Here is a 26,447-nt window from a genome sequence, read left to right as displayed (position 1 = left end):
AGCAAATGAATACGAATATGAGAACTTACCTTAGTTGTCTTGAAGAAGATAAGTGAAAAGCTTCTTGATGTTTGCTTGAAAATACTACAAAATAGAAGAGAGAATTTAGCTTAGGGAATGGGAAGGCAGCGAGGCTAGGGTTCCTATGGGAAAGGGAAAGTGGGAAAATAATAGAGTATTTAAAGGGAAGGAGGAGTGAGGGTACTGGGTTTTGGGTTCTTACACAATTTGAGTATGGGCCTCACGACGCGGGTCATAGTGCACTAGAGTGGGACTCGCGATGCTCTATGTACTTCATAGGAGTGGGCATCACAATGTACTATGTATTTCATAGAAGTAGGCCTCGTGATACAATATGTATTTCATGGGAGTGTGCCCCATGACGCGGCCCATCGCATAGAGCTACTGGAATTTGCAATTTTTGGTCAAGGATGTTAGCATTTTTTTAGGAGGAAGGGGGGTATTGTGTTCCCCCTTTTCTTTTTCACTTATACCTCTCCGTAGTGCATATTTTACTTACCCAAAGCTTTTATTTTGACAATGTCCCACTTACTTCTCATTCTCCCTCATACTACTGAGTTTCCCATTCCTGCATACTCAACAAAATAACAAAATAATGTAAGAAAAAGTGGGTTGCCTCCCACTCAGTGCCTTAGGTTTGGTCGTGGCATGACACATCTTTTTGTAGTTTTTCTTTCTTTTCTATATTTTTTTATTTTAACAACTAAGAGAAAAACTACACTATTACATTATATTCATGGGTTGCCTCCCACGAAGTACCTTAGATAACGTCATGGCACGACCAAACTAAACTTTATTCATCTGCAAAGGTGATGGATGTATTGTGTTGATCCCCATGATCTGCCCAATAATACTTCACTCTCTGTCCATTCTTGAATTTTTCACTCTTATCCTTGGTCCAAAGTTCAATAGCTCCATGTGGATTCATTCTTACAACTTCAAATGGCCCTGACCACTTGGACCTTACCTTACCTGGAAGCAACTTTAACCTAGCATTGAATAATAGCACAAGTTGTCCCGGCTCAAAAGTTTGAGTCACGATATGCTTATCATGCCATATTTTGGTCCTTTATTTATATAATCTAACATTCTCATAGGAATACAAGCGAGACTCATCAAGCTCGTCCAGTTGGAACAACCTCTTCTCTCCAACAGATTTCATATCAAGATTCAACTTCATTACAACCCAATAAGCTTGATTCTCAAGCTCCACAGGCAAGTGAAAAGCCTTTCCATAAACCAACCGATAAGGAGAGGTTTCAATGGGCATCTTGTAGGCTGTCCTATACGCCCATAGTGCATCATTTAGCTTCTCTAACTAACCCTTATGATGTCCATTTAACATCTTCTGTAGAATCTGCTTAATCTTTTGATTAGACACCTTCACTTGGCCACTAGTATGCGGGTGATACGTTCTGGCCACTTCATGCCTAACACCATACTTATCCAACAAATTTTTAAACTAAGTGTTCACAAAGTGCGTACCTCCATCACTAATAATGGCTCTAGGTATGCCAAAGCAAGAGAAAATATGCTTCTTGACAAACTTCATAACTACTCTCATATCATTTGTAGGGAGGGAAGCAAGTTCAACCCATTTAGACACGTAATTAATAGCCACTAGGATGTACAAATTGCCACAAAATAGAGGAAATGGCCCCATAAAATCTATACCCCAAATATCGAATAGCTCAACCTCTAGAATATTATTTAGGGTCATCTCATGGCACTGTGATATTATGCCCAACCTTTGACATTGGTCATATCCCTTCATAAAAGAGACTGTATCTTTGAATAATGTTGGTAAAAAAAAGCCTGACTGTGACACTTTTATCATTGTTTGCTCACCCCCATGATGGCCCTCATAAGGAGATGAATGACAATTTTGTAACATTTGTTTAGATTCAGCTTCAAAAATAGATCTGTGCGCAATCCCATCAGCACCTTTGTAACGCCCCAAAACCTAGTCTCAAGGCATCACACGGTGCTCAAGACTACAGTAGCCTTAAGCTAACCTTGTCTACCATTTTCTAAGTCTGGATCTCAAAATAAGAGAATATAGATATAAAATCACACTAAATGTGGAAAATTGTCTAAGTTAACTAAGAATATCTAAAAATACTAATTTCAAAGATATGATAAATCAATACTGAAGATATAAATCAAATCTATCAGTTTGACAAACTCTACTACTAATGCTAAAGAGTCACTTGGGACAAACCCCCAATTGACTCGAACTGTCTGAGAATACTGAATCATCTAAACGGATAAGATGAAAATCTAAATAACTAAGTCCCTAAACTATGAGGACTCACCATATGTCGGAAGGTAGATGGAGATGCCCGAAATTACACATGCTGCTGGAACTGAGTACCTGAACCTACATTATGAGACAATGTAGCACATAGACATATATGTGAATCAGTACTTTGAGGATGTACTGAGTATATGTGGGTGAATGCATAAGTAAATCATTATCTCAATATTTATATCAACTTGCAAAAGAATGCATACTAAAAGTAAATGACTCACCTAAGCTGGAACATCTGAAAGATGAAAATCATAATTCATGAGTAGTAAATCATACTTTATAAATCTAGTGAGTCATACCATTTAGGTCTAAAAGTTGTACTAGTGATCTATCTGTAAATTATGTTCTCTCAGTGTAGAAAGGACTCACTTTTATATTTTAAATCTAAAAGCTAAAGTCTGCAGCTAATATCTTTCTGTAAAGCGTAATCTGAATAAAGTTGTGAATCTTTACGCTTAGTTTTCTATAAGCTTTTCTTTACTAGTAGGGAATTCTCTTAAAAACTATTCTGCAAAGGAGGTTCTTCTAACCGACAAAAACTATATGAGTTAACTTGGAGTCCAATGTCTAGTTCCCCTAAGGGGAAAACCTCACGATGGGGAGAGGTGTCATACTCTTTCCAAGGAGTATAACCTAATCTAAGTGATCACATCTATACCTATCATCCATATAAAAATGAGAATAATCTGATAGTCTGTACCTATGTTGGATACATAGTTATATGGAAGATAGGGCACGCTAATCCCACACTTTCAGCTTGGTGCTAAATACTACTCCATTTTAATTTGTATGCTCATTCTGTTGAAATCCACTTTAAAACCTAGCATAAGGGTTATTACGAAACCAATTATGAATTTATCTTATTCAATCTGTAAGTTAAGCTAATATGATTTTCGTAATCTATAATAAATCTATAAAGTGGATTCCACATCTTATCTGAGGATCAAAAGATCAAATCTTTACTAAAAATCAAAAAATAAACTAATGATCTGATGCTTAAAGCATAATCTTTATTGAAATAATAATATTCAATCTAGGGATAATAACCCATGCATCAATCTCATGTCAAAACATCATAATAATCATGCTTGGTAATGAAAACAATGATAATTCATCTCAAAATCTAAAATCTACTGCAATAGTCATGAAAATATGAAAATTATGATGCAATTCAACTTCTAAATCACTTGAAATCTCATAATCTTGCAATTAGCAATAATGGGTATGAAGCCTAATTTAAAACTCATGTATAATCATTCAAAATCATATAAATTTGAAATAAAGACTTGGTTTTGGGGACAAGGATGAAAGAGAATCCTTGTTCATAAACCCCACATACCTTAATTGATGAAATTTCTAAGAAAGCTTGAACTTGAATATCTATTTGTGCTTCTGACGATGAACTCTTGATTATCTTGATTTGGGAATCCTCAATTTTGGGTTTTCTTGGAGAAACAATGGAGGAAATTTGATTTCTTGGAGCTTAAGTTTTGATCTCTAGGATTTTTCTTTGGGAGAGAATAGATGAAAATAAGCATAACGTGCTTGGAATAGGTTTAATTTCTTGTTTTGGATGAATTGGGGGCTTAGGAATTGACAAAATAGCCCTTTTTTAAATTTTCGTCGGAACTGGAAAATTCCAAATTGGCATGCCACCGCGACGCTCCATTATCGTGGTGACTCTCTAGAAATAGGGCAACTGGGAACTGAAAGTTCAGTGCAATGCGGAGCTGGCGCGGTATGCTACTAAAATGCCATTTAGGCCATCATCGCGATGCGTTACCATCGCGTTGAGCTACTGGAATTTGAAAAATAGGAAAATAGACTTCACTACGATGTGAGCTTATCATAGAGGTCTGCTGGAAATTGACAATTGTCATTCTGGACTTCACCGCGACGCGGTGACTGTTAATTTGAGACACTGTCAACACTAAAAGTGCCATAACTTTTCAACCGAGTACCGAATTTAGGCAAAATTGGTGTCGATGGAAAGCTGAGCAAATTTTATACACAATAAAGGGTCTAAAGATGGAAAATTATATACATAACATAGGTTATTCATTTTTTAAGATAACCCTTGACATTCGAGGAGCAAAATTAAGCTAGAAAAAGCATGGGGTATACAATATCTCCCCCTTGAGAACATTCGTCCTTGAATGTGGCTAGTTAAGGTGAAAATACTGAGGAATTTGAGGCTTTAAGCTATCATGCACAACTGAAATAACTGTATGACTAAATCAAAAACATACTGAAATACTGAACTGATCTATGAGTGCATAAATTTACATGAAAATACCTATATGGCTAAATCTGAGACTGGAAAAGAAGTGAATGAAGGAAGACTACTACCTTCGGCTGAATCTGAATTCATGGAGAAGAGATGAGGATACTTGGTATGCATGTCTGCTTCTGCTTCCCAAGTAGCACCCTCAACGGACTGATTTTGCCACAAAACTTTGACCAAGGGAACTTCTTTGTTCCTTAGTCTACGGATCTGATGATCAAGAATCTCTACTGGAAATTCTTCGTATAAAAGGCTATTCTGAATATCTGTACTTTCTAGAGGAACCACAACGACTGAATCGTCCATGTTTCTTCAACAAGGACACATGGAATACTAGATGAACTAAGGATAAATCTACGGGTACCTCAAGCTCATACGCCACCTTCCCAACATAACTCAAAATCTAGAAGGGGCCTACATATTTGGGACTAAGCTTTCCCTTTTTACCAAATCTCTTTACCCCTTTCATTGGTGAAACTTTGAAATACACAAGGTCATCAACCTCAAACTCAAGATCTCTTCTTCTTACGTTTACATAAGCTTTCTGACGACTCTGAGCTGCTTTTAATATTTCTCCATAGCCTCAAACACCATGTCTGGCCCAATCAAAGTGGCCTCAACAACTTCGCACCAACCAATTAGCGATCTACATCTTCACCCATAAAGAGCTTCAAATGGGGCCATCTGAATACTAGCATGGTAACTGTTATTATAAGCGAACTCAATCAACGGGAAGTGCTCATCCCAACTATCTTTGAAATCAAGAACACAAGCCCTCAATATATCCTCTAGAGTATGAATGGTCGTTTTTTCCTGACCATCTGCCTGTGGATGAAAAGCTGAACTAAGATGAACTTGGGTATCAAGACCCTTTTGAAAGTCTTTCCAGAACTGAGAGGTAAACTGAGTAACCCTATCAGAGATGATGGACAAAGGAAATCCATGCAACCTAACTAACTCTCTGATATACAACTTAGCATAATCTTCAACTGTGTAGGACGCATAAACTGGTAAGAAATGCACTGACTTAGTCAATCTATCTACTATCACCCAAATCAAATCATATTGACAATGCAAATGGGGTAATCCAATCACAAAGTCCATATTCACCTCTTCCCACTTCCAAGTAGGGATAATAAACTCCTGCAAAACGCCACCAGGTCTTTGATGCTCTACCTTAACCTATTGATAAGTTGCACACTTGGCTACAAATTTTTCTATATCTTTCTTCATACCACTCCACCAATAAATTTCCCAAAAGTCACGGCACATCTTGTTAGCACCTAGATAAATAGAATAACGTACACCACGCACTTTTTCCATAATCCATTGCCTCAAATCATCAACACATTGCACACACAATCTATTCTAGTACCTTAACACACCATCTCTTCCTTGAGAGAAAACCTCTACCTTCTAGGCTCTAACTGACTCCTTTAGTTTGACCAAACTAGAATCCTCATCTTGTTTTTCCTTCACTTTCGAAACTAGAGAAGATTCAGAACTTCTCTAAACCCAAATATTCCCTTCCGCTGAATCAACCAATCTCACACCCAACCTAGCTAACCGATGAACTTTTCGAACAAACTCCTTCCTATCATTCTCCACATGAGAAACACTACCCATGGACAATCTACTAAAGGCATCTGCCACTATATTGGCCTTTCCCAAATAATATAACACACTCATATCATAATCCTTCAATAATTCTAACCACTTTCTCTGACAAAGATTTAGCTCCCTCTGAGTAAACACATACTGCAAGCTTTTGCAGTCTATGAGCACATCAACATGCACCCCATAAAGATAATGTCTCCCGATTTTAAAAGCAAACATAACAACAGCTAACTCAAGATCATGAGTAGGATAATTTTTTTTCATGAAGCTTAAGCTATTTCTAGGCGTAGGCTATAACCTTACCTCTCTGTATCAGAACACAACCCAACCCAATTCTAGAGGCATCACAATACACAACAAAACTATTTGTACCATTAGGTAATGCTAAAACTGGGGCTGAGGTGAGTTGAGTCAACTTCAACTCCTAAAAACTCTTCTCATTTGAATCTGACCACTAAAACTTAACTTTTTTTCTGGATCAATCTAGACATGGGAGATGCAATAGATGAGAAACCCTCAACAAAATATCTATAATAGCTAGCTAAACCCAAGAAACTCCTAATGTTTGATGGAGAAATAGGTCTAGGCCAGTTTCTTAATACTTCTGTCTTTTGAGAATCAACTCTAACTCCCTCACTAGAAATAATATAACCAAGGAAAGCTACTGACCATAGCTAAAATTCATATTTACTGAATTTAGTGAACAACTAGTGATCTCTAAGAGTTTGCAATACAATTTTAAGGTGGTTTGCATGATCATCCTCACTACGAGAGTAGACAAGAAATCATCTATAAAGTCTATGACAAACATGTCCTAATACTGTTTGAACACTCTATTCATCATATCTATGAAAGCTGCTGGGGCATTTGTTAGCCCGAAGGACATGACTAGAAACTCAAAATGATCATAACGAGTTCTGAAAGCTATATTTAAAATATCACACTCTCTTACTCTAAGCTAATGGCAGTCGGATCTAAGGTCTATATTGGAGAAGTAACATCCACCTTGGAGCTGATAAAATAAGTCATCAATTCTAGAAAAAGGATATTTATTTTTGATTGTGACTTTATTCAGCAGACGAGAGTCAATGCACATTTGTAAATAACCATCTTTCTTTCACACGAATAGGATGGGAGCGCCCCATAGAGAAACACTAGGCCTTATAAAATATTTATCTAAGAGATCTTTAAGCTACTTTTTTAACTTTTTAAGCTCGGATGGAGCCATATGATAAGGAGGAATAGAGATAGGTTAAGTATCTGGAAGAAGGTCAATACCAAATTCTATTTCTCTATTAGAAGGTACCCCTGGCAAATCTTTAGGAAAGACATCAGTAAACTCATTGACTACACTGACTGACTAAACTATTAGAGTCTCAGACTTAGTGTCTTTGAATCAAACTAGATAATAGATTCACCCTTTGGAAATTAAATTTTAGGCTTTAAGATATGATATGATATAACTTTTGGGAGACACTGAATTTCCTTCCCACTCAAAGACTAGCTCATCTGAAAACTGAAACTTCACCACTCGAGTGCAACAATTTATGGATGCATAACAGGAATGGATCTAATCCATACCAAGAATAAGATCAAAGTAAACCATATCTAACTCTAGTAGGTCTGCTAACATGATTTAATGAAGGACAGTGTGATGCCCCAAAAAAATTTTCCGTTAAGATCTCGGACGAAAATGTGTTGAATTCTATTATTTATCATGATTAATTATTTTTTTGTGTGGAATTTCTAGATATGTGACTCGTCATCACGTAGAGCATCAAATAATCTTTCCAATGATATGTGGATCATCCAAAAAGGACACTCGAGCGATGAGTTATAATCATTTCGATCTGATCATGAATAGTGGTGAACAGTAAATGTGCAGGAAAAAAATATTGAGGCCAGGCGAATTTTAGGATCAACTTCAAATGATCATAACTCCTTGTACATAATGATCTGGGTGAGATACTGTATATCAATAGAAAGCTCTAAAAGTCCTATTTCCAATGAAATTGGTTTCATCCAATTTGGCCATCAAAATAAAAGTTATAGTCGATCTACTTCAGCCTATCAAAATAGTCCACCAAAGGACAGATTTGACATTATTTGATTTTTAAGGGTGTTTTGGTCATTCTCACTCCAATTCATTCGGATAAACCATGGATTTAAGTCCATTAAGAGCATTCAATAGCTCATTTTTCTCCAAAATTTCCTAAGGCTCAAACCCCAACCCTACTACTCCAAATTTCATCCTTCTATATCTCTTGATTGAACCATAGAAATTCAAATTGATTTGGGATTCGAGTTGATCATGTTAAGGGCTTCGAGAAACACCCTTTATTTTCGTGAATAAAGTTTCAGAGTCAGAAGTTTATATTCATCTTCCATTTTTAGGTATGTGGAGCTTTGAACAAGATTATCCTTTTGATCTTATGCCCAGTATTTTTGTTGAATTACATTGACATGAGATTTTATATGTTTTACCATGAATTGGAAATATGGTTTTATATCTTATATTATTGTCCATGAGCTATGGGATTATGTCATCCGATATATGTATGATGTTGAGATGGAATTATGTCCAAAAAATATTTGATTATGAGAGTATGATGATTTAATTTGTTAAGCCTTGATTTATGCTATCATTCCACTATTTCCTTATTATGAATTTATAATTGATATTGGAAATTCTATATCCCTACTATGGGTTGATGTCTCAAGTACCTTTAAATGAGAGTTAGATGGCAAATTGAGCAATGTTGATATTGAAGTTGCAATGAGTCTTGGTATTTTCTGGATGATTTTGATGAGTTAAATTGTTGACAATATTATGTATTGAGTCTTTATATCCTTGTCCAAATGTTGAGTCGATTATGATTCAATGCATTGATACCTTGTTGATGTTGAGAAAGATTAAAATGTTTTGAGCTAAAATGTGTTGAGTTAGGAATCCACAAATTGATATGATTTGATAAATTAAAAAGAGATTTAATTTGGTCTTTATGATAGACCCTTGTGATGTTTTGGTGGATTTCCTAATGCATTCTGAGCTTGTCGGGGAGTAGTACTTAGCACCAAAAGGGAAATTTGGTATTTTCCCAAACCTATGTGCCACCGTAGGGTTATTTGATGATGATTTTATTGGCCAGAGAGCCTGATTGTGCTTATTGCAGTTTTAAGGTCATACTCCCTGGCAAAGAGTATGACGCTCCCACCAACGAGGGTTTCAAATGTTGGTATTCCACGTAGCTCACGTGGGGTTGTCGGTTATAGAAAACTCCCCTATCCATAAGAGTCATGTTTATTGAAATACCGAGTCACTCCGAGTTTTGATGTGGTAAGTCAAATTGCCTATGATAATCAATAATGATTTATGAGGTTTTTCTCCTACATTTCCTATCTAAGATATTATGAGTTGCATGATTCAATGTCACTCAAGCCAGGTGTGTCATTATAGTCCGTATGTACGTTTTTATGAAATTTATGATATTATTTATATTTTCCATGCGCCCCACATACTCTATACGTATCTTGTACTGACCCATATATTTCTCTATGGGTTACATTCTTACCATGATGTAGGTTTAGATACTCAGCCGCAGCCATGACAGTGATACCTGAGTTCCGTATCTACGTTCCTTCAGTGGTGAGTCCTCATGATTCAAGGACCAAGTTTCTAGTTTTGGTACTGTTGTTTTGTTATCCCTTTGGTCTGTTGAGTCGGTTGGGGGGTTTTCCCAATGGCTCATTGATTTTACTTTATAGAGGCTATGTCAAACTAGTGTATTGTTGGGTTGGTTTATGTATATACATTCCATTTATGTAAAGTCTAACGATATTCCATGCCATGTATGATATGATATGATATGTACTTATATATATATCATTAGCGTAGCATGTATGTTGTTGTGTTGGAACCCAAGGGTAGTGTTTTGGCTTAAAGGGTTAGCTTGAGGCTACGTGTAGCCTTGGACACCGTGTGGCATCTCGGAATGATATTTCGGGGCGTTATAAACTTGGTATCAGAGCCTAAGGTTGTGAAAAGTCCTAGGGAGTCTAACAAGCCGCATTACGAAGAGTCTTGAGCATCGGTGTGTAGTGCGCCACACCTATGATCAAGAGGCTGTGGGGCATTCTAGGAAAACTCATTTCTTTCTTTCTACAAGATTCTATCATGCTTACAACTGTTTCCTTATGCTATTAATTCGTACGTTCTTATGATAGAAAATGCCTTCACATCGAGCTTGCAGAAATAACAACCAACCTCAACCTATTGATCCATTACATAAGACGGTATCTCATACTGAATTTTGGGCAGCTTTTCAGATGCTAGTCCAGGAAGTTACCGCCAATACTCAAGCCAATGCTCCACCTCCGTAGGAAAATAATTCAGCAGCAGCACGAATTTGAGACTTTATATGGATGAATCTGCCAGAGTTTCATGGGTCGAGAGCAGGTGAGGACCCGTAGATGTATGTTGATGAAATGAAAAAAATTATATAGATTATACACGTGACCGAGGAAGAAAGTATAGAGCTGGCTTCTTATTGGTTGAAGGATGTTGCCTACGACTGGGTGCAGATGTGGAATAAGGGTAGAGAGGAAGATACCGCTCCGGTGACTTGGCAATTATTTCAAGATGCTTTCTTAGATAGATTCTTTCCTCTTGAGTTATGGGAAGCTAAGATAAAGGATTTTATGAATTTGAGACAAAGATCCATGTAGGTTAAGGAGTATTGTCTTAAGTTTAATCAGCTATCAAAGTACACTCCTAATATGATGGCTGACTCGAGGACTAGTATAAGCAGGTTTCTAACTGGGGTGTCGAGTTATGTGGTGAAAGAATGTAGATCTACTATGATCAACAGGGAGATTGATCTTCCTAGGTTAATGATTCCGCCCAACAGATTGAGTCAGACAAGATAAAGGAAAGAGAAAGAGAAAGAGAAAGAGGGATTAGGAGAGTTAGATCGGAGCAACAAGGGTCTAGTCAGACTAGATTCTTCGGAGGGAGTCGCCATCAGTTTCAGAGACGTCCAGTTATACCTGCGCCTTCCTCAGCTAGTGCTCTTATATATCGAGGCAAGCAGAAGCTTGAGAATAGGTCGGTACCTTCCAGGTCTTAGGACAGTGTAAGCAACCGACCTTATCCTCCTTCATGTGCTAAGTGTGGTAAAGACCATTTTGAGGAGTGTTATATGGGGCAGCGGGGCTGTTTTGGTTATGGCAAGTTAGGCCACATACTTAGAGACTGCCCGAGTGCTAGATAGTGGAGTCGTGATGCCTATCCCCAGAGTCAGGCTACCAGTGCCTCACCTCCCGCAGCCAGTCTAGTTCCTCCTCAAGGTGCTTCATCTAGTACTACTGGCGGTCAATGCCAGAATCATTTCTATGTTATACCACTTTATCAAGAGTAGGAGGACTCTCCCGATATTGTCATTAGTATGGTCTATGTTTTCTATTTTGATATCTATGTGTTGATGGACCCCGGTTCGAGTTTTTCTTATGTGACACCTCTGGTTGCTATAAATTTTGAAATGGATCCTGAACGAATTTTTTAGACTATTTTGGTTTTTACTTCGGTAGGAGAGTCTATCATTGCTAAGCGGGTGTATGAGAAATATTTTATTATTGTCTTTCATCGGGTTATGTATGCTGATTTAATTGAGATAGATATGGTTGACTTTGATATCATTCTGGGTATGGATTGTCTTCACTCATGCTATGTGTCTATTGATTGTCGTGCCCATGTGGTCAAGTTTTAGTTTCTTGATAAACCTATCCTCGAATGGTCCGGGAGTTCTGTGATTCCTAAGGGTTGTTTCATATCCTATCTCAAAGCTAGGAAGTTGATTTACAAAGGTTGCATCCACCATTTGGTTTGGGTTAAAGACACTAAGTCTGAAACCCCAACCATTCAGTCAATTAATGTTGTTAATGAGTTTCTTGATATCTTTCTAGAAGATCTCCCTGGAGTACCTCTTGATAGAGAGATAGAGTATGGGATTGACCTTCTTCTCGATACTCAGCCTATTTCCATTCCTCCGTATCGCATGGCTCCCGCGGAACTTAAAAAGTGGAAGGAGCAATTGAAAGATCTTTTAGATAAAAGCTTTATCAAACCTAGTGTGTCCCCGTGGGGTGCACGTGTCTTGTTTGTGCGCAAGAAAAATAGTTCTTTGCAGATGTGTATTGATTACCGGCAGCTTAATATGGTTACTATCAAGAATAAATATTCGCTTCCTTGAATTGATGATTTATTTGATCAATTGTAAGGTGCGAGCTACTTTTCAAAGATAGACCTCAGATCCGGTTATCACCAACTTAAGGTTAGGGAATGTGATATCCCCAAGACAGCCTTCCAAACCTGTTACGATCATTTTCAATTTCTACTGATGTCTTTCGGGTTAACTAATGCTCCAGCGACTTTCATAGATCTTATGAACCGTGTATTCCGTCCATATCTGGATTTATTTATAATAGTGCTCCTTGATGATATTCTTATTTACTCCCGAAGTGAGGGTGATCATGCGGATCATCTTCAAATCATGTTGGAAACTCTTCAAACTCATCTTTTGTATGCTAAGTTCAGTAAGTATGAGTTCTGGCTGAACTAAGTAGCCTTCTTAGGTCATGTTGTTTCTTCCGAAGGTATTAGAGTTGATCCTCAAAAGATAGAGGCTATAAAGAGTCGGCCTAGACCTATTTCTCCTTTTGATATCCGAAGTTTCTTGGGTCTAGCTGGTTATTATCATCATTTTGTTGAAGGGTTTTCATCTACTGTGTCTCCTATGACCCATTTGACCCAAAATAAAGTGAAGTTCCTATGGTCCAAATCTTGCGAGAAGAGTTTTCAGGAGTTGAAGACTCGACTCACTTCAGCCCCTATATTGACTTTGCCTGACGGTATTGATGGTTTTGTGGGGTATTGCGATGCTTCCAGAGTCATTTTGGGTTGTGTATTGATGCAAAAGGGCAAGGTTGTAGCTTATGCTTCCGGGCAGCTAAAGCCTCATGAGAAGAATTATCCTACCCATGACCTTGAATGAGCTGTCGTGGTTTTTGCTTTGAAAATCTGGAGACATTATTTGTATGGTGTCTATGGCGATGTCTTCATGGACCATAAGAGCTTGTAGTATGTATTCACCCAAAAAGAGTTGAATATTAGGCAGATACGATGGTTAGAACTGTTGAAAGATTATGATATGAGCGTGCTATATCATCCGGGAAAGGCCAATATAGTAGCAAATGCCCTTAGTCGAAAGTCCATGGGTAGCGTAGCACATGTGGAGATTGGTAAGAAGGAGTTGGACCGTGAGGTACATCGTTTGGCTAGATTAGGTGTTAGGTTGTTTGGTGATGCTGAGGGTAGTATAGGAGTGCAAAGCGGTTTCGAATCCTCTTTAGTTTTGGAAGTGAAGAAGAAGCAAAACAGGGATCCTACCTTGGTCAGGTTAAAAGAGTCAGTTAAAGACCAAAAGGTGGAGGTTTTCTCCCAAGGGGGAGATGGCGTTTTGAGACTCTGAGAAATATTATGTGTTCCTGATGTTGATAACTTGAAGCAGAGGATTATGGCGGAAGCGCATGGCATGTGATACTCCATCCATCCTGGTGCTAACAAGATGTACCATGATTTGTGGGAAATCTATTGGTGGAACGGTATGAAGAGGAACATAGCAGAATTTGTGGCAAAGTGTTCCATGTGTCAACAGGTTAAAATAGAGCATCAAAGGCCCAGTGGCATGATGCATGAGTTTAGCATTCCTACTTGGAAGTGGAAAGAAGTGAATATGGACTTCATAGTTACTTTGCCTCCTTCTCGTCGCCATCATGATTTGATTTGGGTTGTCATAGATCGGCTGACGAAATCAGCTCATTTCTTGCCTGTGCATTCATTGTATACAGCTGAAGATTATGCTAGAATATATATTCGGGAACTCGTCATACTTTATGGAATCCCTTTGGCTATTATTTCTGACAGAGGTACTCAGTTTACCTCTCAGTTTTGGAAATCTTTCCAGAAGGGTCTCGGTACCCAAATTCGTTTAAGTTCTGCTTTCCATCCACAAATAGATGGTCAGGCCGAGTGGACCATTCAGACTTTAGAAGATATATTGAGGACTTGTGTGCTTGATTTTAAAGGTAGTTGGGATGAGCACTTATCATTAATCAAGTTTGCTTACAATAACAGTTTTCATGCTACTATTGGAATAGCCCCTTTGAAGCTTTGTATGGTAGAAGGTGTAGATCACCCATTGGTTGGTTTGAAGTTGGTGAGGCTGCCACGACTGGATCGGATACGGTGTTCGAGGCCATCGAGAAGGTTAAGTTAATTCGGGAAAGGTTGAAGCCAAAGTCGTCAAAAATCATACACAGATGTAAGGAGGAAAGACCTTGAATTTGTTGTTGGTGATTTAGTTTAGTTGAAAGTTTCACCCATGAAAGGAGTGAAGAGATTTGGGAAGAAAGGGAAACTAAGTCCCCATTTCATTGGTCCCTATAAGATTGTGGATCGCATTGGAAAGGTAGCGTATAAGGTTGAATTGCCCTTGGAGTTATCTAACGTCCATTCGGTTTTCCATGTTTCTATGCTTAAGAAGTCTATTGGTGATTCTGTTGTGATTTATCCTTCCAAAAGCTCGGGTATTCAAGAGTCTTTATATGAAGAGATTCCGGTTGAGGTTTTTGACTTTCAAGTTCGTAGGCTAAGAAACAAGGAAGTTTCTTTGGTTAAAGTGCTTTGGCGAAATCAATCCGTGGAGAGTGCTACTTGGGAAGTCGAAGTAGATATGCGTGTCAAATATCCCCACCTCTTTCCTACAAATCCTGAACATGTCAAAGGTATCGTTCTCTTTTGATGTAATCCTTATTGCTATGTTTATCTTGGCTTGTGTGTTTTCTACGATATCCAAAAAAAATCTAGAATGGAGTATATGATTGGGCAAGATGATTTTTCTCTGTATACTCATTTTCATAGTATTCTTGACCTACCTATCAACATTCGAGGATGAATGTTTCCAAGGAAGAGATGATGTGATGCCCCGGAAAAATTTTCCGTTAAGATCTCAGACGAAAATTTGTTGAATTCTGTTCTTTATCGTGATTAATAATTTTTCTGTGTGGAATTTCTAGCTATCCGACCCGTCATCGCATAGATCATTGAATAATTTTTCAAACAATATATGGATCATCCAAAAAGGACACTCGAGCGATGAGTTATGATCATTCCGATCTAACCATGAATAGTGGTGAACAGTAAATGTGCAGGAAAAAAATACTGAGGCCAGGCGAATTTTAGGGTCAACTTCAAACGATCATAACTCCTTGTACATATTGATCTGGGTGAGATACTATATATCAAAAGAAATCTCTGAAAGTCCTCTTTTCAATGAAATTAGTTTCAACCAATTTGGATATCGGAGCAAAAGGTTATAGTCGATCTACTTCAGCCTATCAAAACATTCCACCAAAGGACAAATTTGACATTATTTGATTTTTAAGGTTATTTTGGTCATTCTCACTCCAATCCATCCGGTTAAACCATGGATTTAAGTCCATTAAGAGCATTCTATAGCTTATTTTTCTCCAAAATTTCCTAAGGCTCAAACCCCAACCCTACTACTCCAAATTTCATCCTTCTATGTCTCTTGATTGAACCGTAGAAATTTCAAATTGATTTGGGATTCGAGTTGATCATGTTAAGGGCTTCGAGAAGCACCCTTTATTTTCGTGAATAAAGTTCTAGAGTCAGAAGTTTATATTCATCTTTCATTTTTAGGTACGTGGGGCTTTGAACAAAATTATCCTTTCGATCTTGTGCCCGATATTTTTGCTGAATTACATTGACATGAGATTTTACATGTTTTACCATGAATTGGAAATATGGTTTTATATCTTATATTATTGTCCATGAGCTATGGGATTATGTCATCCGATATGTGTATGATGTTGAGATGGAATTATGTCCAAAAAGTATTTGATTATGAGAGTATGATGATTTAATTTGTTAAGCCTTGATTTATACTATCATTCCACTATTTTCTTATTATGAATTTATAATTGATATTGGAAATTCTATATCCCTACTATGGGTTGATGTCTCAAGTACCTTTAAATGAGAGTTAGATGGCAAATTGAGCAATGTTGATATTGAAGTTGTAATAAGTCTTGGTATTTTTTGGATGGTTTTGATGAGTTAAATTGTTGAAAATATTATGTATTGAGTCTTCATATTCTTTTCCAAATGTCGAGTCGGTTAGCGTAGCGTGTATGTTGTTGTGTATCCAAGAGTAGTGTTTTTGTTTAAAGGGTTAGCTTGAGGCTACGTGTAGCCTTGGGCACCGTGTGGCATCTCGATATGATATTTTGAGGTGTTAAAGACAGTGATAGGACACTTTCTATAGATCTGTTAGCAATAATTGACTCACCTATTGAGGTAGAAACCAAGAAGGTCTCAGGGATCTTTTCAGGACCTATTTCAAAATTGACTGCAACTAATGGGGTCACATAAGAGAAACTCAATCCGGGGTCTAACAACCCATAAACATCAATATGAAAGACATGAAGCATACTAGTAACAACATCTTATGAATCCTCTTTCTTCTGATGGGATGGTAAAGCATAAAACTAATTCTGGCAGTAACCTCTATCGGTACTAGATGATGCGCCCTGAGGAGGAATCGGGCGACCTAGAGGATCTGGTGCACTAGTAGCCTGAGTCTGGTGACGAACATCTCTATTTCCCTACTTAGTATGCAGACACTCTCTAATTTCATGACCTAACTTACCACAACCATAACAACCCTTCTGCCCCATCAAATATTCACTAGGATGATTCTTACCACACTTAGCACATAGAGGATAACTGGGTCATCCACTCATACTATTCTTAGATATAGACATAGAAGACTTACCCCACTGCTCCTGCCTATATCTAGGAGCAGGAGCACTAGCTGAAGATGGTGCTGGAATAGATGAACGATTCTAAAACTATGAATAATTTCCCCCTTCAAACCTAGTCTGACCATACTCAAACTGCCCAATTCTAGCCTTCTTATTTCCCCTTTCTCTTCCCTTCAATTTCTCTGCCTCAATCTGCTGAGCATGAATCATTAATCTAGTAAAATCCATGTCTCCAATAAGCTTAGAAATCCTACACTCCTTGACTACCAAGCTAGATACGCTAGTACCGAGCTTACTCATACTTGCCTTAGGATCAGCCATCATATCAGGGGCATACTTAGACAACTGATTGAACTTAAGGTAGTACTCTTTCACTGTCATCAAGCCTTGCATCAGGTTAATAAACTTCTCTATCTTAGCTTCTCTCATTTCATACGAAAAGAACCTATCAAGAAAAGCATCTCAAAATACCTATCAACTCATGGGGGTTGCATTCTTACCTCTACCATTCTTCCACATAACTACCCAATCATACGCTACATCCTTCAATTTATAGGATGCTAACTCTACACTCTTCTCGTAAGAAATATGCATAATCTGGGTGATCTTTTTTACCTCATCTAAATAAATTAATAGGTCCTTACCTGCTTTTGACTCAAAGAACTCTAGCGGATTTATTCTCATAAAGTCACGAATTCTAGCTACTGCTAAATCACCATTCTGCTGAAGTGTAACTGCAGCCTAATAGGTGCCCTGAAAATTGGTAGTCACTACCTGGGCCAATGCTTGAAAGGCAGCCCAAAACTCAGCATGGGATACGTTCTCATTTAGAGGATCGGTGGGCTGGGGTGGTTGGTTATCATTTAAGTAGGAGGAGGAATATTTAACTATCACATAAGAGTATGATTTAAAAGCAGATAGAGATACTATAAGCACGATAGATCATGAAAGAGATGATTTTCTAAGAACGTCCCATAGCCTCTTTCTCATAAATATGGCATGCTCACACCTATAATTAAGATACTACACAATGTGGCTTGTATAAATTCCTAGGATTATTATAAACCTGGATTTGATACCATGTTTGAAATGCCCTAAAACCTGTTCCTGAGGTGTCACATGATGCTCAAGACTACGAGTAGCCTTAAGCTAACCATGTCTGTCTTTTTCTAAGTCTGAATCTCAAAATAAGGGAGTGTATATATATAATCACACTAAATGTGGAAAACTACCTGAGTTAACTGAGAATATCTGAAAATACTAATTTTGAAAGTCTGATAAATCAATACTGAAGATCTAAATCAAATCTAGCTGTCTGACAATCCTCTACTACTAATGCTAAAGAGTCAATTGAGACAGACCCCTAGCTGACTCAAACTGTCTGAGAATACTGAATCATCTAAAATGATAAGCTAAAAATCTTAATAACTAAGTCCCTAAACTATGAGGACTCACCAACTATCGGAATGTAGATGGAGATGCTCGAAATTACTTACGCTGCTGGAACTGAGCACCTAAACCTACATTTGAGACAATGTAGCACACAGAAATATATGTGGATCAGTACTTTGAGGATGTACTGAGTGTATGTGGGTGAATGCATAAGTAAATCATTATCTCAATATTTATATCAACTTGCAAAAGAATGCATGCTAAAAGTAAATGACTCACATAAGCTAGAACATCTGAAAGATGAAAATTATAATTCATGAGTAGTAAATCATACTTTATAAATCTAGTGAGTCATACCATTAGGTATAAAAGTTGTACTAGTGATCTGTCTATAAATCATGTTCTCTCAGTGTAGAAAGGACTCACTTTTATATCTGAAATCTAGAAGCTAAAGTCTGCCGCTAATATCATTCTGTAAAGCATAATCTGAATAAAGTTATGAGACTTTACACTTAGTTTTCTAAAATCTTTTCTTTACTAGTAAGGAATTCTCTTAAGAACTGTTCTGCAAGGGAGGTTCTTCTAAACGACATATACCATTGTAAGACTCCACAAATTAGTAGCTTAATTTGGTCCTTTAAGCTTGTTAAAGGGTCCCAGACTTAGAAAATTCTAGCTAAGTACTTAGACTTAGTTTGAATTTTAGCCTTCGAAAGTTGGCAATATCGTTTCGCAACCTAGACATCTATTAATTGTGGATATTTAAGTTAATTCATGATCAGTAAGGTCAATAGGTAAACCCGGGAAAGTTTTGGATTTTTTGAACTTCATTTGAAGCTCCTTTGGAATCCCAAATTAGTGAACCAACGCGATCTTGGTGCGCCGCATCGACTATCGCATTGGTTAATATTTTCCCCAGCTACTAGCGTCAAATTCCAATGAGTCGACGCTAAGTTGGTGTGATGCCTCAGATAACTCATTGTTACCATTGTTACCAGCGCGTTGACCTGCACGTCTCTGGCGTATTTTATTTCAGTCATTAAATATCCACATCCAAAGGGGAAATCAAGTCAATTTCCCCCACCCTTATTCCGTCTAAACACAAGATTAAAGCCTATTACAAGCACTTTAGGCAAAATTTCATTAACTTTCTCTCAATTGAAAACCCTAAGTTCAATACTCATCTTCAAGAATTCCACCATCCTTTTTCCAAATAAGTTTAAGATTCCCAACTCAAGAATTCCAAGAACCCTCCTTTGAGAGTGCAAACAGAATCTCAAAAGCAAATTTATTCATCTAGTTCTTCATCCAAGGTAGGTGGGGTTTGAACAAGAACAAATCTTTCATTCTTGTACCCAAAAACTTAGATTTTATTAAAGATTTTATGATTTGCAAGTTGGAATTTACACTCAAAGTGTCTTGTTTAAAGTTTATCAACTTGTAAGTGATTTATGACTTGAAGTGCATGTTTATTCCACCTATTTATGCTTTGAATTGAGGACTTATACCATGAATTGCACATCCGTATTGTAAATTGTTATTTTCAAGTGTTTCCAAGATGGTTGTCAAGAATTAGCTTCATTATGAAATCATGATCATTTAAATATATATATATATATATATATATATATATATATATATATATTCTTTAAATCCAAGGATGAATGTTTGAGATTGTTAAAGTATTTCAATAATACTATTATGAGCATGAAGTTTATTGTGATTTGACATAATTTCCAAGTATGGGTTGTAAGCCATAATTTCAATCTTGGTGTTCAAGAAAGATGATTTTTAAGCAAGATTTGATCTTTTGATCCTAATCTAAGATAGGGCATCCACGTTATTCATCTAGTTCATGATTCAAAGTAAAGAGAAGAAAAATTGGTTTTCATTATAGACCCTTGTGCTATTTTAAGGTGGATTTCTCTAAAAAGTTCTGAGCAATAAGTATGGGAGTAGTATTTAGCTCCGAGTTGGGTATGATTCCAAGATCTCATGCCCTAGAATTACGTGCCACCGTAGGTTTCTGATTTGCCCATAGTGGGCTAAGATAGTGATCACTAAAGTTAAGGTTCTATTCTGAAGGCAAGGATAGAACAGCTCTCCCTAACGTGGGCAAGACGTTGGACTCCATAATAGCTCACATGATTTATGTCGGTTAGAAGAAACTCCCAGAGTCCCCAAAGTCCTTAAGTCCCAAAGTTCTAAAAGATTTCCAAAGATCCCAAAGTCTCTGAGTTTCAAAAGAAAAAAATAATAGAAAAGTTTTTAGAAAACTAAGTGTAAAGGCTCACGAAGTTATTTCAGATTATGTGTTATAAAAGATGTTAGCTCTAAGATTTCAGATGTAAAGAATGAGTCCTTTTTACACTTAGACAGTATGATTTTAACAAGAGAATTCAAGTACAGCTTTTAGAACTAAATGTTGTGGCTCACGAGATTTATAAAGCATGCTTCACTTCTTATTGCTAGATATTTTAGTATTTCAAATATTCCAGCTTATGTGAGTCACTTATATTTATCATGCATTGTTTTATAAATAATGACTATGAGATATGTTTTTTTACTTATGCATTCACCCTCATATACTCAGTACATCCTCAAAGTAATGATCCATATATATGTCTATGTGCTACATTGTCTCATAATATAGGTACAAGTTTTAGTATGCACATTCAGACTCAGACCATTTGTAGCTTCCAATCAGCAGGTGATGGGTTATTTTGATTCTAGGACTCAAGTCAAGTATAATTTTGTATTGTCTTTTTTAATTCAATTGTATTGATTAGTGATAGCTGGGGGTCATGTCCCGGCTACCTATAGTCAGTATTAGTAAAGGCTTCATAGACAGTCAGTAGAGTTGAGATAGTTGATTCAAGTTTTTCCTTGTATAATCAGAGATGTATTGTTTTAATATAGTTTTGTATTGAGCATATTCAGAAAAGATTTATCTTCCGCATTATTCTTTCAGACTTTCGTATTTATTTCAGTTGCTTATGAGTTATACCAGTAGAAAGGGTTAGCTTGGGATCACTTGTGGTCCTAAGCACCGTGTGACATCTCAGGACCCATTTTCGGGGCGTTACAACCATGTGAGCTAACATAGAGTCCAATGTCTTGTTCTCTTAAGGGGAAAACCTCACGATGGGGAGAGGTGTCATACTTTTCCCAAGGAGTATAACATAATCTAAGTGATCACATTTGTATCTGTCATCCATAGTGTGTAATACCCTATATTTACTTAGCATAATTTAAGTCTCAATATATGAGTATTCGTATATAAAATTTTCAAAACACTCATTATTTTCTAGCATAGAGTCTTCCATTACATAGGAAATCCAATTAGCTTTCTAACGATATAAATTTGCCCAAATCTGATAATCGGGTAAGAAGTTATGCTGATTTTTAGTTTTAGTCATTAAAACTGATCGTTTTAGTCCCCAATACGTCGCGTAGCCAGTCCAAATAATGATTGGCAATTTCCAGTGAGGTATCATGATCCTGACGCATCACGCCAAAGGGCAGATTAGTATTTGTTATTTTTTAGTGTTATAGCGCGATGCCACCATGTTACGGTAAGCTTCCAGGTCACAAACAAGGTGGCAATGTTATTATGCAACATTGTTTCACCTTGCATTTTCCCAATTGTCCAATTCCAGTGACACGGCATGATAGCGCCGCGCTGCGCCAAGGGTGTTTTTTGGAAATTTTTGATGAAAAATTAATATAATGTTCATGGAAAAAACAGTCATTTCCCTATTATTTTAGTCCACCTAGGTGTGATATTTAAGCCCTAAAATTTTTTTAAAATCATTCTTTAATTAATTTCCCGCAAATCAAAAGGCATTCTCTCCCAATCAAGAATCCTAGCTCTCAAATTCAAGGTCAATCCTCAAGAATTCACCAAGAACTTCAAGAAATCCATCAATTAAGATATGTTAGATGTTCATCCATGGATTCCTATCACCATGGAGTCCAAGTAACCGATTGAAATTTCAAGTTTTGATCTTTTCAAGCTATTTGATTTAAAATTATGACTTCATCCATGAATCTCTATGTACTATTGATTTTATACCATGTCACCATGAAATTATTGTTATTATTCAATCCTCCATGTTTTAATATTATTATTTATTGAATTAAACTATAATTTAATACCATTATATCAAATTCATGCTATTTCTATAAGTTCAATGACATTCCTATGATTGTTTTAAACCATGAACTAAAATGTTTGATAAAATGCCTACAAGAGTGATTGATTTAATAAAAGCCTTCATATTTTGTCCCCCAAGCTTTAGTGTCTTTTTACTATTGTTGTTTTGAGTCCTAGGGGTATTTAATACCCAAAAACCATAGCTGTTTATTTAGTCTAGTTTCGGTACATTACAGAATAGTCCTCAGAACATACTATGAGCATTATCAGAATAGTCAAATATTAGTCAGTTAAACTCAGAGCAGTCTAGTATTTCAGTGTCTTTCAGTTGGGAGTAGGATTTAGCATCGAGCGAGTGTAGGGATGGCGGCTTCCCCATCCGATAAGTAGAGTCGTTAGTAACAGTCCCTATACTCCAGAACTACGTAGCCAAGATAGGACATGAGAAATCACCCGTCATATTAGGCTTGACTATCTCGCAGCGGTCATCCCTCAGTTCAGGATTAACACCCTTAGTCCTTTGAACATTATATTAGTTTAGTGGATCCACACAGTCCGTGTTAGTACCTGTGGCATGATATTAACATCCTTTTAACTGGGTTACAGTTTGGACCTCGATTAGCTTAAATTAGGGAATGTCAGTTAGATGATACCTCCCATATTCTCAGATACAGTCTCAGTTATAGTCCCAGTTCAGTTATTCAGTTTTAGTGTTGTTTGACCAAAGCATACAGATTTTAGTTATTTCAGTATTTCAATTTACAAATTTTACTCAGTTCCTATTATATTGTTGGTCATGCATCCTCAATATCTATATATTTTCATGTCTCTTTAGTATTTATTGATTTTTATGCATACTCAGTATTTATAGATTTTCATATATTCCCAGTACGTACAGACTTTATGCTCTTTATTCAGTACTCTATGCTTTACATGCATATTCAGTTAATTATTAGTTCTATTCATGAAACCATGCATTATCAGCCTACCTCATTTAGCATACCAGTACATTCAAATTACTGATCGCATATCTTTTCTTTTGTGCTATGATGTATCATATCATAGGTTCTGTCACTCAGTTCTCGGCTCATGATAAGATCTATCAGATCCTCAGCAGTAGCAGTGGTGAGTCCTTATACTTTAAGGATAGACTTAATTTATTTCATGTATCAGTTTAGTAGTTAGTTGGAGTTAGTTGGGGCCTATCCCATCAACTCACAATCATTCAGTTTTAGAGGCTTATCAGACATTAGATTTAGTTATTCAGTATTCAGAAATTACTGTTAGTTATCCAGTTTATCAGTATTTTATCAGATTCAGTAAGTTATTTCTATAGACTCATATTTCAGTTTTGAATTCAGTTATTAAAACCATATGGCATATCAGTTGTTCTTCCACAATTATGATATTATTATTCAGTGCTCACAGCAGGTACCAACTCATAGGTTAGCTTGTGGTGCCTCAGGATTGTAAGCACCGTGTGACGCCCAGGGTGTACTCTCGGAGCATTACATATAGAAATGGGAATAATATGATAATCTGTACCTATATTAGCTACGTAGTTATATAGAAGATAGGGCACGCTAATCCCACACTGCTAGCTTGGTGCTAAATACTACTCCCTTTTAATTTGTATGCTCATTCTATTGAAAATCCACTTTAAAAGCTAGCATAAGAGTTATTACGAAACCAATTATGAATTTATCTGATTCAATCTGTAAGTAAAGCTAATCTAATTTTTGTAATCTATAATAAATCTGTAAAGTGGATTCCAAATCTTATATGAGGATCAAAAGATCAAATATTTACTGGAAATTTGAAAATAAACTGATCATCTGATGCTTAAAGCATAATCTTTCTTGAAATAATAATATTTAATCCAGTGATAATAACCCATGCATCAGTCTCATGTCAAAACATCATAATAATTGTGCTTGGTAATGAAAACAATGATAATTCATCTCAAAATCTGAAATCTACTGCAATAGTCATGAAAATATGAAAATAACCATACAATTCAACTTCTAAATCACTTGAAATCTCATAATCTTGCAATTAGCAATAATGGGTATGAACCCTAATTTAAAACTCATGTATAATCATTCAAAATCATATAAATTTAAAATAAAAACTTGGTTTTGGGTACAAGGATAAAAGAGGATCTTTGTTCATAAACTCCAGATACCTTAATTGATGAAATTTCTAAGAAAGCTTGAACTTGGATCTCTATTTTTTCTTTTGAAGATGAACTCTTGATTATCTTGATTTGGGAATCCTCAATTTTGGATTTTCTTGGAGAAACAATGGAGGAAATTTGATTTCTTAGAGCTTAAGTTTTGAGCTCTAGGGTTTTTCTTTGGGAGAGAATGGATGAAAATAAGCATAAAGTGCTTAGAATAGGTTTAATTTTTTGTTTTGGACGAATTGGGGGCTTGGGAATTGATCAAATAGCCCTTTTTAAAATTTTCATCAAAACTGAAAGATCCTGAATTGGCATGCCACCGTGACATACCACTATTGTTGTTGCTCTTTGGAGATAGTACAACTGGGAACTAGAAGTTTAGTGCTACGCGGAGCTATTGCGGTATGCTACTGAAATCCCATTTAGGCCATCATCACGATGTGGTACCATCGCATTGGGCTACGAGAATTTGATAAATGGGAAATTGGACTTCACCATGATGTGGACATATCATGAAGGTTCACTGAAAATTGACAATTGCCATTCTGGCCTTCACTGCGATGCGGTGACTCTCAATTTGAGACCCTATCAACACTAAAATGCCATAACTTCTCAATCGAGTATCGAATTTAGGCGAAATTAGTTTCGATGGAAAGATGAGCAAATTCTATATACAATTAAGGGTCTAAATCTGGAAAATTCTATACATAACAAAGGTTATTTATTTTGGAAACTAACCCTTGACATTCTAGGAGCGAAATTAAGCTAAAAAAAGTGTGGGGTATTACAACCTTGTTTAAAGAAATAGGGATTATTCCATATATATGCATGAGAATCATGTAATAACTTCTTTCCCTATTCACTGATAGCTTCGAGAAGGTAAATTCCACTTACTAAAAAATTCACAATAACTGCATACCAAGGAATCTCAAACTCATCTAGTGCCAATAATTTCTTATCTGGAAACTCTTCTCGGATGCAAAGTTTATCATCAGTAATGGGATCAAGACTCTCAAGCCTTGAAAGATGATCTGCCACTTGATTTTCAGCTCCCTTATTATCACAAACTTCTAGATCAAATTCTTGAAGAAAGAGTACCCACCTGATCAATCGTGGATTTGCATCTTTTTTGTTAAACAAATACTAGATAGCCACATGTTCTGTATAAAAGATTATATTGGTGCCCACCAAATAAGATCTAAATTTATCTAATGTAAAAATGAGCGCTAACATCTCCTTCTCTGTTACTATGTAATTCACCTAGGCTACATCTAAGACTTTACTTGCATAGTAAATAGAGTGAAATACATTGCCTTTTTGTTTCCCCAACACCACCCTCATAGCCACATCACTTGCATCACACATTAACTCAAATGGTAATGCCCAATTAGCAGAAATCAAGATGGGTGCTTCTATCAACCTTTTCTTCAAACCCTCAAATGCTTGCTGACATTCTGTCCCAAAATCAAACTTAGCCTCTTTTTCTAAAATCTTATACATTGGACTTGTGATCTTCAAAAAAATCTTTAATAAAGCGCCTATATATCACGTGTGCCTAAGAAAGCTTTTCACTCCCTTTAAT

The 26,447-nt window shown here is 36.6% G+C and overlaps 1 protein-coding gene across 1 annotated transcript; it reads right to left on the bottom strand.

The window, feature by feature from the left end:
• Positions 1–814: 814 nt before the first annotated feature.
• On the bottom strand, positions 815–1,291 carry LOC107844434. Its single transcript, XM_016688849.2, has 2 exons — positions 1,125–1,291; positions 815–1,010 (listed from the first exon to the last, which is right to left on the bottom strand). The coding sequence occupies exons 1-2, from the start codon at positions 1,289–1,291 to the stop codon at positions 815–817; spliced, it is 363 nt and encodes a 120-aa protein (XP_016544335.2).
• Between the last annotated feature and the right edge of the window lie 25,156 nt (positions 1,292–26,447).

This window comes from Capsicum annuum, chromosome 10 (genome assembly GCF_002878395.1).
Source record: "Capsicum annuum cultivar UCD-10X-F1 chromosome 10, UCD10Xv1.1, whole genome shotgun sequence".
Taxonomy (NCBI): domain Eukaryota; kingdom Viridiplantae; phylum Streptophyta; class Magnoliopsida; order Solanales; family Solanaceae; genus Capsicum; species Capsicum annuum.
This window is presented reverse-complemented; position numbering and strand designations above follow the sequence as displayed.